The following is a 20000-nucleotide window of genomic DNA, read 5'->3' on the forward strand; positions in this document are numbered from 1 at the left end:
AGACAGGAATAAATAGAACTTAAAACATTATTGGTATTTTTTTATTCCAAATAGAAAGTAAGTTTCTCCCTTGAATCCAAATCACTTTGTAAGGTGGGTTTCTTGCCGATAGTCACAGTAAAATAAAAAGACTGAACAGCAAAAACCGAATTGGTGTCGCTTTAGTAACGAAACATTACCGCCTCAAACATTTACAGACCTGACCATACACACACACACACACACACACACACACACACACACACACACACACACACACACACACACACACACACACACACACACATACACACACACACACACACACACACGCATACACAAGTTAACAAGATAGCATCTACCTATATATGTACGGCCATTCAACTTGATGGAAATATTAGCCAAGTCTCCCTGAAATCACACTCCGGAGGAGATAAAGAATGTGTACACCACCCGTTTTCGGGAGGATTTAAAAAAAAAATTTCTTCGGATTTCTATGTTTTCGATGTAGAAGAATACAATTTTGCCCAAAAATCACATTTTCAAAATTTTAATTTTCCCCCGCCCCAACCCAATTTCTTAATTTGTAACTTTTCTTCGAATTTTTTTTTTAATTCACGTAGAAAAATACAGAGATTACTTATCTCTCTTTACTCTTTTACTCTTTTACTTGTTTCAGTCATTTGACTGTGGCCATGCTGGAGCACCGCCTTTAGTCGAGCAAATCGACCCCGGGAATTATTCTTTGTATGCCTAGTACTTATTCTATCGGTCTCTTTTTGCCGAACCGCTAAGTTACGGGGACATAAACACACCAGCATCGGTTGTCAAGCAATGCTAGGGGAACAAACACAGACACACAAACATACACACACACATACATATATATATATATATATATATACATATATACGACGAGCTTCTTTCAGTTTCCGTCTACCAAATTCATTCACAAGGCTTTGGTCGGCCCGAGGCTCTAGAAGAAGACACCTGCCCAAGGTGCCACGCAGTGGGACTGAACCCGGAACCATGTGGTTGGTAAACAAGCTACTTACCACACAGCCACTCCTGCGCCTACTGGGAATTTTTTTTTTTAACTTTTAATTTTTTCTTTAATTTTTCTTTAAGAAACACTAAATAAAATTTTGAAAGCGTGATTTTGGGACAAAATCGTATTCGCCTACATCGAGAACGTAGAAATCCAAAGAAATTAAAAAAAAAAACAAAATCGCCCGGACACCTCAAGGTCTTTAAAAAATACAGGAAGAGATAATGCATCTTGGATAGTCCTAAATACGTTATGGCTGAATAATTAATTATAGGCCGACTGATCACAGCTGCAACATGTTTGAACGTAAGTCTACTTGGTGTATGATGAGCGTGGAGTGCGGTTTAAACAATGACAATATGCACGTTCGTGCGGACGTACTGTAGCGTGCTTCTGTGTGTATGTGTGTGTGCGCACGCATGTTTGTAGCTTGGAGTAGGATGGATTCTGACAACGCTACTCGCTCTCAGAACTTCACATAGGAGACGAAGTCTTCAACAAAGATCCCGCGAAATATTTAGGAATTAGTAATAACTAGCTTTCATTTTCTTGAAATATTCAGTTCATTCGATACTAAAAACTCATTTTCTTTCTTTCTCTCTCTCTCTCTCTCTCTCTCTCTCTCTCTCTCTCTCTCTCTCTCATACACACAACACACACATGCACACACACATGCATGCACACATATCAATCAAATTCCTCCAAATACAAAGGGGACATGCGCACAAGTAATTTATTACTATTTCATTGCCCTTCTGCGTATAAATCTGTTATAATTAATTCTTCCTGACAGGAAATTGAAAATAAACAACTGAATGCCACAGTTGTTCTCCTTGACTAAATATTTGCAGCTTACGGTATTTGCAGGTGCAACCTTTTAATTTTTTTCAGCAATAGCCAATTGTTTCTAACTTAGTAAAGCTAAATAGTATTATAATGATGTCGGTAATGGTCGCACGGTCAATGGGATATAGAGTATAAGACATTTGTTAGAGCTTCAGCGTAAAAGAATTTGTAAACAAACAAATAAACAAGTTTATTAACAAGTAAACAAATAAATTTTAAAAAAAACTGATTTGATTTATATGACTGTGGAACAACCACTACACTAAATGCAGTTAGAAAGAACAACATCAACAATAGCAAAAAACAACAAAACATCATACACGTGCAGGCGTGGCTGTGTGGTAGGAAGCTTGCTTCATGACCACATAGTTCCGGGTTCAGTCCCACTATGTGGTACCTTGAGCAAGTGTCTTCTACTATAACCTTGCGAGTGGATTTGGTAGACAGAAACTGTGTGTGTGTGTGTGTGTGTGTGTGTGTGTGTGTGTGTGTGTGTGTGTGTGTGTGTGTGTTTGTCCGCCACCACCGCTGGATAACGGGTGTTGGTGTGTTTGCATCCCTGTAACTTTATGGTTCGGCAACAGTGACCGATAGAATAAGTACCAGGCTTAAAAATGTACTGGAGCCTCCAGCATGGCCACAGTCTAATGACGGAAACAAGTAAAAGGTAAAAGATAAAGATCAACAACTTTCTACATTGACAACAACAATATAACGGCAATGGCTATTGAAAACGGGTATTAGAACATGTCATGTTCGGACAGAGTTAACTTTGCTCAAGTCCACTATAGCTACAACTTGAATCTTTGAGAATAGGAATCCCACCTTTGAAATGACCTAAAACGACACATCAAGAAGCCTGCAAGCCGACGTGGGAGCCTCTACATAATTGCTCGTCATGCTAGAAATAGTTGCCAAATGTCCCTTAAATCACACTTTACTGTTTTAAAAATCAAAGATAATACTGGACAATAAAGTACTAGATACATTATGTTTGGCAAAAAACGGAATGGTCACTGATGGAATGCCTTTCACCAGGGTTTATTCCAAAAGGAAAAAAAAACCTCTCTTCAGTTCTTTCAATCGTGCCCATCAATCATCAGTTTTCAACGGAGACACAAGAAAAAAAGCATAATGCATGTCTTTCCTTGCCAAAGGAAGCTAGTGAGGATGATTGTCACAAGGACCATATACACAGGCATAAAGAACACATACACAAAGGTAAGGAACACGTGCACAAAGATAAGAAACACGTACACAAAGATAAAGAAAGCATACACAAATATAAAGAATATAAACATAAGCAAAAGGAACATACACGAATGTAAGGAATATATACACATAAACATAGGGAACACATGCACAATAAGGAACATATACACACAATCATAAGGAACACATACACATAAGGATGAGGAACACATACGCACAAGGGTAAGGGACACATATACAAAAGTATACGGAAGCATAAGGCACACATACACAAACATAAGGAACACATACAAAAGGATAAGGAACAAATGCGCAGAGATAAAGAACACATACACAAAGATAAATAGTGCAAACATAAGCATAAGGAACACATACACGAGCATAAGGAACACATACACAGAAACATAAAAGACACATACACAATAAGGAACATATACACAACGGTAAGGGACACATACAAAAACATACGGAACGCATACACAAGGATAAGGAATACATACACGAACATAGGGAACACATGCACAAGGATAAGGAATACATATACAAAGATAAAGAACACATACACAAAACTAAGCATCGACTTTGCTGACAACCAGATGTATTCAACTGTCACATGCTCCAAATGCATTTGATAGACGTTCGCTAACCTACGATGATAATTTCTACAATAATGCAAAATTGTAAATTAGAATTTGAATAGTATTGCTGATTAACTGACGATATTATATAACTGGTAAGGCGGTGAGCAGGCAGAATCGTTAGCACGCCGGGCGAAATGCTTAGCGGTATTTCGTCTGTCCTTACGTTTCGAGTTCAAATTCCATCGAAGTCGACTTTGCCTTTCATCCTTTCGGGGTCGATAAATTAAATACCAGTTGCGCTCTGCAGTCGATCTAATATACTGGCCCCCTCCCACAAAATTTCAGGCCTTGTACCGATAGTAGAAAGAATATTATATGACTGGTATTTATTCTATTAACCCCCCCAATATCGAGGTGGGTGGGGGTTGTTAATAGAATAGAATTGTGACGTAAGTATGGAGTGAAAATGATGTCAACCACGTGGCTTTCTCACAAGGTCCATAAAAATTTTGGAAAAAGGGGACTGACAGTATTTATTTATAGGATTAAAATAAACTATATAACGACAACAATGGCTATAGGGAAGAAGAAGAAGAAGAAGAAGAAGAAGAAGAAGAAGGAAAAGAAGGAAAAGAAAGGGGAGGAGAAGGAGAAGAAGTGAAACAGGAGTAAAAAAGAAAGAACGAAAGAAAGAAAAAAGAAATAAAGGAGGAGGAGAGAGAAATGGAAAGTGAGGAAGAGAAGGAGGGGGAAGAGGCGGAAGAAGAGGAACAAGAGACGCAAGGAGAGAAGAGGAAGAGGAGTCAGAAGAAGTGGAAGAGGAAGGGGAGGAGGGGGAGAGCAAGAACAACAAGTTGTAGATAGAAGAGAAAAAAAGAGAAAGAGCAGTGAGAGACGACAGAACAAGTAGAAACTAAACAAGGAAAAGGAAAGAAAATGACAAAGACAAAAAAGGAAATAAAAGAAAAAGAATAACAAAAAGGAAGATAGAAGTAAGGAAAGGAAAGAAAAGAAGACAAGGGAAAGAAGTATGATCAAGTCAGAAAAAAAGAAGGTGTTTAAGAAAAGTCGGAAGAAAGAGGAAGAAAAAGCACCTCAATAAACATCACCCATAAAACACGTGACTGGTCTATTACGAACGCCACCACCAATGCCAATACTGCAACACACACAGCAACAACAATAGTAGTGGCAACAGCGGCAATGATAGCTACAATAATATCTTCGACGTTTAATATGTTCTCCCTCTCATGTTATAAAGACTATTTTTTACTGAAACAAACCCGAAACAATATGGTCGCCATTAACGACAAACACGTTTTCAAGAGGTTGGTTTCAACTGATTCAACCTTGAAGACAGGTCACACACACACACACACATATACATATATACACCGGAACTGGTTCATTGTAAATACGTCACTGAGTCAGCATGTGTCATTTAAACAACAGCAGTTGGCAGAATCGTTAGAGTGCAGGACAATAATAGCATGTGGTGGTTTTCCAGCTCCTTTCGTTTTCAGTTCAAATCACGTCGTGGCCAACCAATCCTGTCATCTTTCTAGGATCTATAAATAAAGTATTAGTCTAGGGTACCAGTGGGTTGAAATTTTAAAGCTGTGAAAATTTTCAGATTAGGTATATTAATGTAGTCTTACACGCTGAATCTGATGTTGTTCCAGAAAAATTTTAGAAAAATATTACAGAGGTTTAAAGTATGATAATTTCTACCCAGTCAGAAAACAGGATTTGGAAGCTGGCATTTTGTGCGAGATGACAACATTACGACGAAAAAACATTCAACGACGGAAGTTTTAATAAGTTTTAATGATTATTATATTTTTTTTTACCATGGCCTTCGAAATAATGTGGGGGTCAAATCCCCCTCCCCACCACCACCTCACCACCCCACTCCGGACTGACTTTGGTCAATTTTTTTGACATTACGCACTTAAGAACTATGGGGGAAAACCTTTTAAGATAAAAAAAAAGTAAATATTTTCAGACGAAAAGGTGTGTGATCTAAGAGAGATTTGGCTGTTGTTTCAAGCACATCCCATGATCACCTTCCTCGTTTCTTTGTCACTCTGACATGCATTGATGTTTTTCAATATCATTCTCCATACGAGGCAGAAGACAACACAGCAGCTTAGCTCGTTACTGTGGACACAAGTACCAGTATGTCTGTGGCTTTCGATTGGCCAAAATTATCCAAAATTTGCAAACTTTAAAAACTATTAAACTTATTATTTATTAATTTATGGCAAAAATGAATTTCATTTCCATAATTAGCATACAAAACCACATGAATACACTAAATTTGAAATCAATTTGAATAAAATTGAAGAAATTGGAAAGTAAAACGTTAACAGAAAAGATCCCAGCAAATGAGCCGGCAGAATCGTTAGAATATCGGATGCGATATCTTTACAATATTTATTTCGGATCTTTGCGTTCTAGTTTCAGCTGTAATTGTGGGCTATTTTGGTACTAGACTATTGTCTCGTTTACTACCACCATCTCAATTTCGGATACCTTTGACGGAATCCTTACTTTAATGAACATTTAGGCCAGCTTCCTAGTCTTGGAGTCTCCGCAAAAGGCGCTGCATTTCACTTTTGATGAGGCGATATAAATTATCTAATCTAATCTATCTATCTATCTATTTATTTGTCTGTCTGTCTGTCTATCTTGTGGATTGATCTCCTGTAAAGACATCGGAGTCTAAGTTTGAATCTTTTGAACACTACTAAGTGACTTATATACTGAGAATATATGGATCTCTTCTATGCCCTATATATATAGGGTGCAGTGAACACATTGTCGTCTAAATTACACAAAAATGAAAATAACACTGACATCTCATTTTAACAAATATATTTACCAAAATTACATAAAACTATCTTGAAATACTAAAGAATAAATTTATTCAATAGAATCACCATTGACTTCAACCACGGCCTCCAGACGACTTCGGAATTTCTTGCAACTCTTTTAAACGGTCCCCTTGTTTTTAAGTTGGTAAATGCTGCCATAATCCTTGCCTTCAGTTCATCTTTGGTGTTACAAGGAAATTTGTTGGTCTCTTGCTCAACTGCGCCCCAAACACAATAATTAAGGGGGTTACAGTTTTGGGAGTTAGGCCGCCAGATGTTAGGAGTGATGTGGTCGCAGAAATTGTCTGACAGCCATGACTGGGTTCTCCTGCTTGAGTGGCATGGTACGGAGTCCTGTTGCTAGATACAGAGTCTCCCAGCAGCCACCCTCTTGACCCAACGCAGCACTACCTACTCCAGGCACTTGATGTAGGTCTCCGAGTTGAGTTTGAGGTCACGTGGGAAGATGAATGGAGGCATAACGTCGCCATCACTAGTGATCGCTCCAAACACTATGATGTTGACTGGAAGTTTGATTTTTATCACTCTCGGCACATGCCCTCAGATTGCACTGTCCTCAGATTGACACCCAAACACTCTGAAATGTTCGTATTGGAGCTTCCGGCTCGAATGGCAAGCAGTACAGCATGTCGTTTCCAAATTTCTGGCTGACTCAAATGCGTTACGGTGCTGTTTTTCCTACAGACGGTGCTCAATTGACCCTACTATATTGTGTAGTCGACAAAATCTAAAACAAACAATGCCCATGCACGAAAGTAAAAGAATGAAATGGCGACAATTAACCATCGCACACACACGCACACACACACACACACACACACACACACACACACACACACACTCTCTCTCTCTCTCCCTCTGTATATATATATATATATATATATATATATATATATATATATTGACCTCAAAGACGCACCTCGTTCTGGCCGTCCAGTTGAGTTCGATGAAGAGTGATTAAACCAATTTTTGCACGGAAATTCTCGTCAAACGACAAGGGAAATGGCAGAGAAAATGGAATGCTCTCACACTGCTATAGAGAAGCATCTTCACTCGATGGGAAAGGTTCAGAAGTATGGAGCATGGGTTCCGCATGCTTTAAGTGACAACAAAAATCAACGAGCCACAATCTCCACTGGTTTGCTTGTTCGTCACCGCTCAACTCATGGACACAAGCAACGATTTCTTTTCCGAATCGTTACTGGCGACGAAAAATGGTGCTTGTACATCAATATGAAGCAGCGGAAGGATTGGCTTAGCCCCGGTAAACAAGTGACACTGTGCGTGAAACAAGATCGTCATCCGCGTAAAACGATGTTGTGCGTATGGTAGGACTGGGAAGGGATTATCCATTACGAATTGCTTGAACGGAACTAAGCGGTCAACGCGGAATTCTATGTTCAACAGATGGAACGACTCAACACGGCTATTCAAGAGTAAAGATCTAATCGTCAGCATGGAGTTCTTCTGCTACACGACAACGCTCGCCCTCATATCGGCAATATGACCAAGGAAGCCATTCAAACGCATGGCTGGGAAGTGCTGCCACACCCGCTGTACCCTCCTGATTTGGCACCAACAGATTTATAACTTTTTAAAAACCTCTATAACTTTTTAAAAACATTTTTCTGGAAAAAGTGAAATAACTCCAGCATTTCAGTTTGGGCATATATATGTGTTACGTGTGTGTGTGTGTGTGTGTGTGTGTGTGTGTGTGTGTGTGTGTGTGTGTGTGTGTGTGTGCGCGTGTGTGTGTGCGTGCGTGTGTGTGCGTGTGTGTGTGTGTGTGTATGTGTGTGTGTGTGTGTGTGTGTGTGTGTGTGTGTGTGTGTGTGTGTGTGTGTGAAAATATAGATAAATGGAAACAAAGTAAACGAAAAGCAAACAGAAGTTACATCACTCACTGTCTGATATGTCTGGTATTTCATTCTGGAGCCTCTTGTCTGTTGGATACGTTTTTCTGGAAAAAGGGGGAAAAAAGAGCGGTTATAACAGATGTAAGTTTCACATTGTTTTCTAACGAGACAATTTTTCTTTTTTGTTTTTAGGTAGTCTCTCGTCGTCTGAGATAGATGGATCTGCAATTTCTTGCTGAACAACCTGCACGAATGATTTGTTTATAGTAACCAAATGTTTGTGCCGTACATTGCATTGATGCGAGAGAGGCCATTGGTAATTAGGCATGCGTCTGATAGTCTATCATTTTCAGATCTGGTATGCACAGGTAAGGCTATGCTTCCCCGAGGAGGTCTAATAACACCGAAATATGTCCAGGGTTTTCACTAGATTTATTCAGATTAACCCTCGCCACTACATTTCTTCATTCAAATTTCAATCATTTTGGTTTTCAGAAATGTCTTCTTTGACTTTCTTATCTAGAATTATCATTAAACTAATGATTCAGTTTAATAGTAATAATAATAATTAACCGAGAATTAAAAGTTGTCCTGGAATGGCTTGATGTTGTCAAAACAGAAATATGTACAAATGAAATTATACTGAACAAAATGAAAGGAAATTTATGTTTGTAAAGTCGCGTAGTAATGTATTGAAATCTATTCATCGAACTGCTAAAATACAGATTTCAATAAACTAGTTCACGCTCTCCATTAAATCGACGTTGCCTGAACAAGTGCTCGGTGTACCAGACGTCAAATATCGAAGTAAACGCAGAGCAACGTGAAATGAAATGTTTTGCTCAGAAACACAACATAACGCACCACCCGGTCCAGGTATTGAAACTACGATTTCGCGATCGTGACTGCAACACCCTTAACCACTGGGTCATGCGCCCACATATATATTGAGACAATATACTATTCGACATTACATTACACTGGCCCTGCGGTTCTTAAACGGACAAATACCGGCTTCAATCCATCCAAAATATTAGTGGTGTCTATGCTTTCACCGCCTTTATTAATGAGAAGACAATGTTCTCATAACTCGTCTTGTTTATCGTTCGATCTACAGCTTTCACCTTTTCTTATTTTATTTGTTTGACTTTTTCCCCCTGTCTTTGTTCGTCTTCGTGTCCACTACTTTATACCCGAACAGTTTATGCTTCTGACTTGCAAAAACTGGTGCTGCAGTTACTGCTTCTTCTCCACTCCCTCCTCCGCTAGCAAAGAATATTTTGGATAATATAGCTCCCGTTATACAGAGCGATGGTGTGGTCACGCACGATCGGAACGTCTTTGATAAAAAGTCTATTCAATCTGGACTTAACTTAGGACTAAACAGCAAGTAGTTAAAAGATGTCAAAACATTAAAAACTATAAAATAATCTAAATTGGTCACATCAATTCTCGTATTACATTAATATACATACAAACATACATACATACATACATACATACATATAAATACATATATATGTGTGTGTGTCTGTGTATAAATATATATATGCATATATATATATATATATATATATATATATATATATATATATATATATATATATATATGCATATATATATATGCATATATATATATGCATATATATATATATATATATATATATATATATATATATATATATATGCATATATATATATGCATATATATATATGCATATATATATATATATATATATATATATATATATATATATATATATATATATATATATATATATATATGCATATATATATTTATACACATTCGTCCTCAGCCGCCTGGATTACTGCTCACAGCTGTGATCACCCACCAGTCTGAAATTAACAGCAGACCTTGAAGCAATCCAGAGGAGATTCACAAAGAAGATTGTCTCTTTGCAATTGCTCAGCTACTGGGAAAGGCTGAAACAGCTAAGACTCTACTCCCTGGAGAGAAGGCGGGAGAGGTATGCAGTAATATACATCTGGAAGATCCTGGAAGGAATTGTGCCAAATTTTGGCATTGAAAGCTACACCAATGCCAGAACGGGACGACACTGCATAGTGCCAAAGATCCCAGCAATGGCATCGCGCTTCAGGACCAGTTACTGCAACAGCTTGGGATTCAAAGGCCCACAGCTTTTTAATATTCTCCCAAAGAGCCTGAGGAATCTGCACAAAGTAGATGTAGGAGTTTTTAAATCAAAGTTGGACCTCTTCCTATCGAGAGTCCCAGATGAACCTACCTCGCGGCAGGAGGTGCAAATGAGGGTTGCTAAATCAAACTCCATTCTTCACCAAGTGCCACATATTGTAAGAGGCTCCCTGTAATAACAGTGTAGCAACACGGTGGTGCATCAGCATGGCCGCAGCTCTAAGCTAAAACTTTAAATATATATATATATATATATATATATATATATATATATATATATATATATATAAATTTCAATAATAGGACGAATTCTTTTACAAGAATTTATCAAGTAGCTAGCGTGAGTAGTCTGACCTTAGAGTCCCTCATGGCGTGAGGCGTTATTATATAGTAATGCCCTTATATAAATATATATATATATATATATATATATATATATATATATATATATATATATATATATATATATATAATATATTATAATATAATATAATATATATATGTATATATACATACATATATGTACATACTTACATATATATGTATATACATTTGTATATATGGGTACAGGACGTCATAAAACGTAAATAACATGAAATACGAAATACGAAAACATGGAATACGAACTTTTTTTGGCGAACAACGAAAGAAAGAAATGGAAAACAAGACAAGTAACATAAAGAACAACCCTTCATCAGTTGTCGGCTGTTTATCTACTCCACATTTCGAGTAATTACGACAAGATGTGTCTTCGAGAAAACAGTTGCTCCTGCAAAGCGAAATAAAATTTGGGAATTGCGGAGGGTCAAAGTTGATAACAAAAACAGGACAGTGAAAACAAACAGTAAAGGCTGCTAATGCATAAAACGAGGTGAGGTGGCGAACGCTGGAGGAACAAGCTTTGACAGGAGAAAAGATGGGAAAGGAGACAGACAAGAATGCGTCTGATCTGTGTGGCAGATCAAAACGAAAGAAAGAAACTCAAGTTAGAAAAAGAAAGATGGCCGATGGTCACGTAACTGCTCGAAATGCGGAGTAGATAAACAGCCGACAACTGATGAAGGGTCGTTCTTTATGCTACTTGTCTTGTTTTCCATTTGTTTCTTTCGTTGTTCGCAAAAAAAGTTCGTATTCCATGTTGTTTACGTTTACGACGTCTTGTACCCATATATACATATGTATATACATATATATGTAAGTATGTACATATATGTATGTATATATGCATATATATATATATATATATATATATATATATATATATATATATACACACACACACACACACACACACACACACACACACACACACACACACACACATATATATATATATTATTTATATTATATGATTGAATGCCACCATTTACAAGTAAGTACATATATATATGTGTGTATATATATATATATATATGTATGTATGTATGTATGTATGTATGTATGTATGTATGTATGTATGTATATATGTATGTATATATGTATACAAATAAATATACAAATATATGTGAGCGAGCGTGTAATTAAAGTTAAGCTGTTAGTAAAATTGCTTTTAAAAGAAATGTTATATATTTCCCTCGCCCCACACTCACACGTTGAAGAATGTCATTTCTTGGTTCTATTTTGTTTCCTGGTTTACTGGATTTTGTGAAATTCCAGGACTAAAGTTTCATACAATGGACGTATAATGTATTGACTTGTTGGAATGTAAAGCACGAATCGCTGTTTAAACAAACGAATTGTTCTCTAGTTGACGACTGGGTCTCTTCAAACAAAAAACATCATCAACAGAACGACCGTGTACAAGAGAGCTTCTACACGGTCATTTGCTGTGCTGGAAATAGCAGCCAAATCTCCTTCAAAGTACATATTGTCTTAAGAAAAAAGGAAGGATATAATGATATATTACATGATGTAACCGAAAATATCCCACAAAAGAATGGGATGATAATACCCGGAATGCTTTTCATCATAATTCTACTTGATCAGAGCCGTCATGGTACTAAACAGTGGCGTTGAGTTGAAAGCATTAAGAGAATTTTCGAAGAAAGTATGTCTTCCCCTAGCCCTCTTTTACTATTTTACTTGTTTCAGTCATTTGACTGCGGCCATGCTGGAGCACCGCCTTTAGTCGAGCAAATCAACCCCAGGACTTATTCTTTGGAAGCCTTGTACTTATTCTATCGGTCTCTTTTTGCCGAACCGCTAAGTTACGGGGACGTAAACACACCAGCATCGGTTGTCAAGCGATGGTGGGGAGACAAACACAGACACACAAACACACATATATACATATATATATACATATATACGACGGGTTTCTTTCAGTTTCCGTCTACCAAATCCACTCACAAGGCTTTGGTCGACCCGAGGCTATAGTAGAAGACACTTGCCCAAGGTGCCACGCAGTGGGACTGAACCCGGGACCATGTGGTTGGTAAGCAAGCTACTTACCACACAGCCACTCCTACGCCTATATAAAAATAGATAAGAGGAAACAAATCGATCGCAATTATCACTTTATAACACCTTATATCGCAATTATAACTATAAGAAACATGAGATACAAAGAAAAAATACATTGGCAGCGATGGGATTCGAACCCACGCCTCCGAAAAAAACGCCATTGAAAAAACTTCAGTTAACACTGCCGGTCAGGATACTCCTTACGACCGATAACCTTTTCTCGTAAAAGAACCCCTAAAAACGAGAGATTACTGAGCTAAATCATTTACAGCCGTGGTTCCCAAACTTTTTAGAGACGCGACCCACTATTTATGACACCAGTTTATGGCGACCCACTTAACTCTACTGTCTTATTTATTTACATTTTTTACTATTTATATTAAATGTGAAACAAAACGTTTTATAACTGTTTCAACGTCTCCATACCCTATGGGCAGGTATTAACTCTAATACAAAACCTCGAAGCAGTAACTGTTATCGGTTCGATCAGTGTTGTACTGCGCCTAGTTAAAGTTCTCTATAAATAGGTAAAAACAGACTTTTCGTTTTTACGATTACGTACGAATAAATAACTTGAGAAAATGACCACCTCTGATTTGTTAAGTTCGTGAAAAAAGCGTACTGCTTGATAAAACAAGCAGTCTGGTATTGAAAACATGAGTCTTGAACTATCTCGATAGACAGCAGTTAATCAAAGCTAATGCGTAATTTTATAACTTTTTGCTATCCACTAGGATTCCGTTCGCGACCCACCAGTCGGTCGCGACTCATAGTTTGGGAACCACTGATTTACAGTATTTAGTCACGTTACTTTAGATTCTGAGTTTATATTCAACTATTGGCAACTTTTCCTTTCACTCTTCTGAAGGCTTGATTAAAATATGTATCCGAGTCGATTCAACCGACTATGCATCACACTCGAAACAAAAATAGTGAGTTGAAAAAAGATAAAGAAAAGAAATGATAGAAAAGGGATAAAAAGAAACCTCACAAGAACGGGTTAAATATCAGCCATCAGCGTTCATAACTTAACACTTTAACTGTTGTGTGTGCCACATGATACACACGTATTTCCCTGGCGTCATATATGACAGGGGTTTTCAAACTTTTTGACATGCGGACCCCTTTATATTTCCTTGCGGACCCCTTGTGGTCCGCGGACCACAGTTTGAAAACCCCTGATATATGATACACGTTCATATGATATTCATTCTCAACTTTTCTTTTCTGGTGAGAGATAAATATTATTCGATAAAATCAGTATATATTTTCATGAGCTATTAATAGTTTCATGCAATAAAAACAACTCAGCATTTTATAACACGTCTGGTGCCTTCACGCGATTCTCGGGTTCAGGATAGCGTGACGGCACTAGACGTGTTATAAAATGCTGTCTGAGTTGTTTTTACCGCATAAAACTACTAGTAGCTCATAAAAATGTATACTTTGTTTAGTAAATAATATATATACATATATTATGTGTGTGTATGTATGTATGTATGTATGTATGCATGTGAGTATGTATATATATATATATATATAAATATATATATTATATATATATTGTGTATATATATGTGTGTGTGTGTGTGTGTGTGTGTGTGTATAGACAGACAGACAGACAGACAGACAGACAGATAGATAGATAGATAGATAGATAGATAGATAGATAGATATAGAAGCATAATAGCTTGCAAAAGATTTCTTCGAAGTTGATTATTGGATACATAAAAGTAAAATACAAGACACTCTAATAACTGGAAAATTAAAGAAACGAGAATTTCAACCATACAGTTAAGTAAAAAGGTTGGTTATAACTGAAATAATGTCACCCGTGATCTCGGCAGAGTTGGAACAGTGCGAGGCAAGCTACATGAAATTATACGAAACAGGAGTGAAAACATGCTGGGACCTAAACTGCTTTTACTCTTTTTAAAAAAAAATTTTTTTATTTGTAAGAGACTGAATTCTGAGTGGTGTGAATATCTCAGGGAAACGATGCTGGTGCCCTTACCGTTTCTAATGGATTTCTCAGACATACTTTCTCTTATACAAACAACCAGCGTGACGAGATATGCTCATAGAAAAACATTAGTGGTAATGAAACACCTCACAGAATGTAAAAAGATAAAAAAGGAAGAAAAAAAATAGAAAAAAGCCCAAAATGACCTCAGTGACATATATAATAGGTGTCTGATAAAAGCAACAAGTATATTATTTCTTATTTCTTTATTACCCACAAGGGGCTAAACAAAGAGGGGACAAACAAGGACAGACAAAGGCATTAAGTATATTGCATCGACCTCAGTGCGTAACTGGTACTTAATTTATCGACCTCGAAAGGATGAAAGGCTAAGTTGACCTCGGCGGAATTTGAACTCAGAACGTAACAGCAGACGAAATACCGCTAAGCATTTCGCCCGGCGTGCTAACGTTTCTGCCAACTCACCGCCTTAAAGTATATTATTTCTGCTATAGGAACAAGGCATGATAATCTAGGGTGCTTAACTGTTTTACCGATTTCGAAAGTCAACCCAAGCGACATTTGAACTCAGAACGTAAAATTGGTAGAAATATTGTGAGGCTTTTTTTCTGGTATACTAACGACTTTGCCAGCTCGCCACCCTAAAAGCGATAAATATACTATCGTTCCCTTATTGCTATTGTTTTTAGTCATTACAGAACGACTATACAAAAGCACCGCGTTCGGTGAAATTGTTTGAAAATAACGAACTTAGCATTGATTCCGGCTGCGAAGTAGTTTTATTGAAATCTGTATTTTAGCAGTTCGATGAATAGATTTCAATACATTACTACGCGATTTTACAAACATAAAATTCTTTTTATTTTGTTCAGTACATTTCGTTTGTACATATTTCTGTTTTGACTACATCAAGCATTCCAGGACAACTTTTAAATCTCGGTTAATTATTATTAAGCTAAATCATTAGTTTAATGATAATTCTAGATAAGAAAGTCAAAGAAGACATATCTGAAAACCAAAATGATTGAAAATTGAATGAAGAAATGTAGTGGCGAGGGTTAGTCTGAATAAATCCAGTGAAAACTCTGGACATATTTCGGTGTTATTGTACCTCCTCAGGGAAGCATAGCCTTAACTGTGCGTACCAAATCTGAAAATGATAGACTATCAGACGCATGCCTAATTACCAATGGCCTCTTTCGCATCAATGCAAGGCAGGCAATGCATGCTTAGATACACAAATGAATGCGACAAACAAATCAGATTTTGTTATACAATCTTTCATTGTTAGAGAGCCGTCAAGAGGGTTCATATATATTACATGTGCTCTATTTCAATTTTATGTTGTTTTTAAAGTGCATGTTCCAGGTTATGTCACAGGTGTCGCATTCGGTATGTACATACACACAAAGGCGGACAATTACACATACACATACACACCAACAAACGCTTGTTATTTTTGCAACGTCATGTACCCAGATATGCATCTATATATACATGTAGATGAAGGTATGTACATACACGTACATATATATGCATATACTCATATATATTATATATATATATATATATATATATATATATATCATCATAAATATACAGGGATTAGCAATTGAGTTGCTTCTCCAACATACTGAAAATTTAGAAATAGCAGTCAAAGAACTACTGATTCCAAACTACAAATTTATCACTTTCAAATTTATCAGAATATTTAGGCTGAAGATTGGAATAGTGAAATTTCCATTCACTTAACCATGAAACGATTCGTATCCAATTAACTAAAGGCTTGGTTTGTTTACGCTTTTCCCTCCGGTTTTTTGTTCTATGTGTGCCATAAATATCGCCATCCGCTTTAGAGAAAAATTTGTAGTTTGGAATCAGTAGTTCTTTGACTGCTATTTCTAAATTTTCAGTATGTTGGAGAAGCAACTCAATTGCTAATCCCTGTATATTTATGATGATAAATAGTTTTACCGATAAAGGTTTTTTTCATACTGAACTACTTGGCAAAATTGTTAATTATTAATTCTATTATTAATTGACGATTCTCTGCCCTTATTCTTGTATATTTTATATATATATATATATATATATATATATATATATATATATATATACATACATAGAACGGGAGACTCATACTGAATCTGCACTAAGATTACGCAAATTTTATAGACATGTGCACGCGCATAGATACACCAACACATACGCATGTACAGCTAGCACACAACATAGAAATACACATACAGGACACGTGCATACACAGAGATGAACACGCATACACACATCGAAATACGCGCGTAGAAAGCCAAACTCAAATAGACATTCATATGCACACACACACGCGCGCGTGCACTCTCTCACACACACACATACACACACACAAACACGCACACACATATACACACACACAAACACGCGCACACATATACACACACACAAACACGCACACACATATACACACACATATACACCAAGGGACCTGGTGAAAGAGTTGAGAATCCTTTGTCAGAAAAAAAAGACAAAAACAAAAAAATACTTGTTTTACTGAGTTGTACAAAAAGGGTTGAATCACTGGACCCTTTTGAGGTGAATAACAGAAGGTGGAGGAGGTGAAGAGGGGCGTGGATAAACAAAGATTTAAGGGGTCACCGCTCTTGTTTGCAGACGTTTTACAAATAACAGGGAACAGTAGTTGTGAATTGCCATTGTTGTGTAAATAGCAGCAACAATGAATATGGGTATTTAATGATTGTTGTTGTTTGTAAGACTTACATTACCATCATAAACACCAGTCCCCCCTACCACCACTATCATAACCCCCATCATCATCATCAACATCACTATAATTATGATCATCATCATCACTACCACCCCACTACCGACGCCACAATCACCATGGGCACCACCGCCACAACCACCACCACCACCGGCGCTGCCGCTGCCGCTACCATAAGTATATAAATACATTAACGAACACAAATATATATATAGCTTAACCCATGGAAGGAATCTGATGCCGTGAGAAAGAGAAACCTAACGAATAGGACAGAACCTTTCGTCGATGAGAAAAAAGAAATATTTACTGTCGTACCAATTTATGCATCGACATAAATATATAACATTGAACAACGTCAATATATATATAACATTGAGCAACATCAATATATATCAATGCACAGTTAGGCACTTACGTACAAGTACACATATACAAGTGCATACACATAAAGTATTTTACATATAGCTTGCCCTTCTACACATTCTCCCTTCATCAGCTGCCGACTAGAAATCACAACTATTTCGGTACCTTCCGATAGTATCGCTTTTTTTTAGCTGTACCGAGAAGCATTTATGTTAGAAGGGAATATCCGGATGTTTTTTTATGTGTGTGTGTGTGTGTGTGTGTGTGTGTGTGTGTGTGTGTGTGTGTGTGTGTGTGTGTGTGTGTGTGTGTGTGTGTGTGTGTGTGTGCGTGTGTGTGTGTGTGTTTAAGTTCTCAGTCTTCCATCAACCACAACATCAACCCAGGTTCAGCTGTTACCATTTCAATCATGCAGCTATTATATTTTACTACTTTCTGATAACTAATTCTTTGCTTTCGCCGTTGGTCTTTCTCTCACATGCGTCTGCCACATCCAAGATGAAGCATTTTCTGTTTCCTTCTTCAGTTCATGAATCTATGTCCTGTTGACCTCTTTAACTCCAACAGCACCCACGTAAGTCACTGCGAAAGTTAGCTACAAAGCCCACAACATCTCACCTCTAATAGGAACACTGTACATCAGCATCTTCTTGCTTTATAGGGTTTCTTAAGTTCTTCATATTTTAGGTACGTCCTTTCACTCCATATTAACCACACTACACTTTTACACAAACATATCTGACAAGGAAGACACCACGCATCGTTCGCTTTGCTTGACACATCAGCCGAATAACCCAAAAATGAAGTTCTAAATAGAAAAAAAAGATGGTCGTGGATGCCAGGTCTCTGACCTTGGGTTATACAATAACAACACATACCACACTACAACTGTCACGTCACAGCCTACAGGATAGTTACATATCCTGCTAGAAATAGCAGCCAAATCACACCCAACGATCGTTGGTGAAAACAATACTCGTTGGACATTGTAATATTAGCTTCAAATTTTGGCACAGGGCCAGTAATTTCGGAGGAGGGAATAAATCGATTACACCAACCCCAGAGCGCAACTGGTACTTATTTCATCGACCCCTGAAGGAATGAAAAGTAAAGTCGACTACGGCGAAATTTGAACTCAAAACGAGAAGATGGATGAAATGCCGCTAAGCATTTTGCCTGGCGTGCTAACGGTTCTGCCAGCTTGTCTCCTTATTGGATATTGTAATATTAAGTATATTGCTGGCAGAAACGTTAGCACGTCGGGCGAAATGCTTAACGGTATTTCGCCTGTCTTTGTGTTCTGAGTTCAAATACCGTCGAGGTTGACTTTGCCTTTCATCCTTTCGGGGTCAATAAATTAAGTACCAGTTGCATACTGGGTCGATCTAGTCGACTGGCCCGACCCCAAATTTCTCTTATGCCTAGAGTAGTAAAGAATATTAAGTACATTGTGAAAGCGACGAGCTAGCAGAATCCCTAGCACGCCGGGCACACATAAGTATCTGTGTGTGTGTGTGTGTGTGTGTGTGTGTGTGTGTGTGTATGTGAGTGTGTCTTTGTGTCTGTGTTTGTCCCCCACAACCGATTGACAACCGTTATTCTGACGCTGGTACTTATTCCATTGGTCATTGTTGTGTTTATATCCCCGTAACTTAGTGGTTCAGCAAAAGAAGAAACCACTAGAATAAGTGGCAGGCAGGCTTTAAAAAATAAGTCGATTCCTTCGACTAAAAAGAAAAAAAAGAATTCTTCAAGGCGGTGTCCCAGCATGGCCGCTGCCTAATTACTGAAACAAGTAAAAGATAAAAGATGATAC

At 37.5% G+C, this 20000-nt stretch overlaps 1 protein-coding gene across 6 annotated transcripts in view; it reads right to left on the bottom strand.

The window, feature by feature from the left end:
- The window catches only part of LOC106879046 (apoptosis-stimulating of p53 protein 2), a 252795-nt gene that overhangs the window by 120678 nt on the left and 112117 nt on the right, over window positions 1–20000 (bottom strand). For all 6 annotated transcript variants that reach the window (XM_089355355.1, XM_089355356.1, XM_089355357.1 and 3 more), the window contains one exon: window positions 8468–8523. In XM_089355355.1, the coding sequence (XP_089211481.1) occupies window positions 8468–8523 (56 nt within the window). The remainder of the gene's footprint in view (window positions 1–8467; window positions 8524–20000) is intronic.

Source organism: Octopus bimaculoides, chromosome 7 (assembly GCF_046866305.1).
Source record: "Octopus bimaculoides isolate indiv1 chromosome 7, ASM4686630v1, whole genome shotgun sequence".
NCBI lineage: Eukaryota > Metazoa > Mollusca > Cephalopoda > Octopoda > Octopodidae > Octopus > Octopus bimaculoides.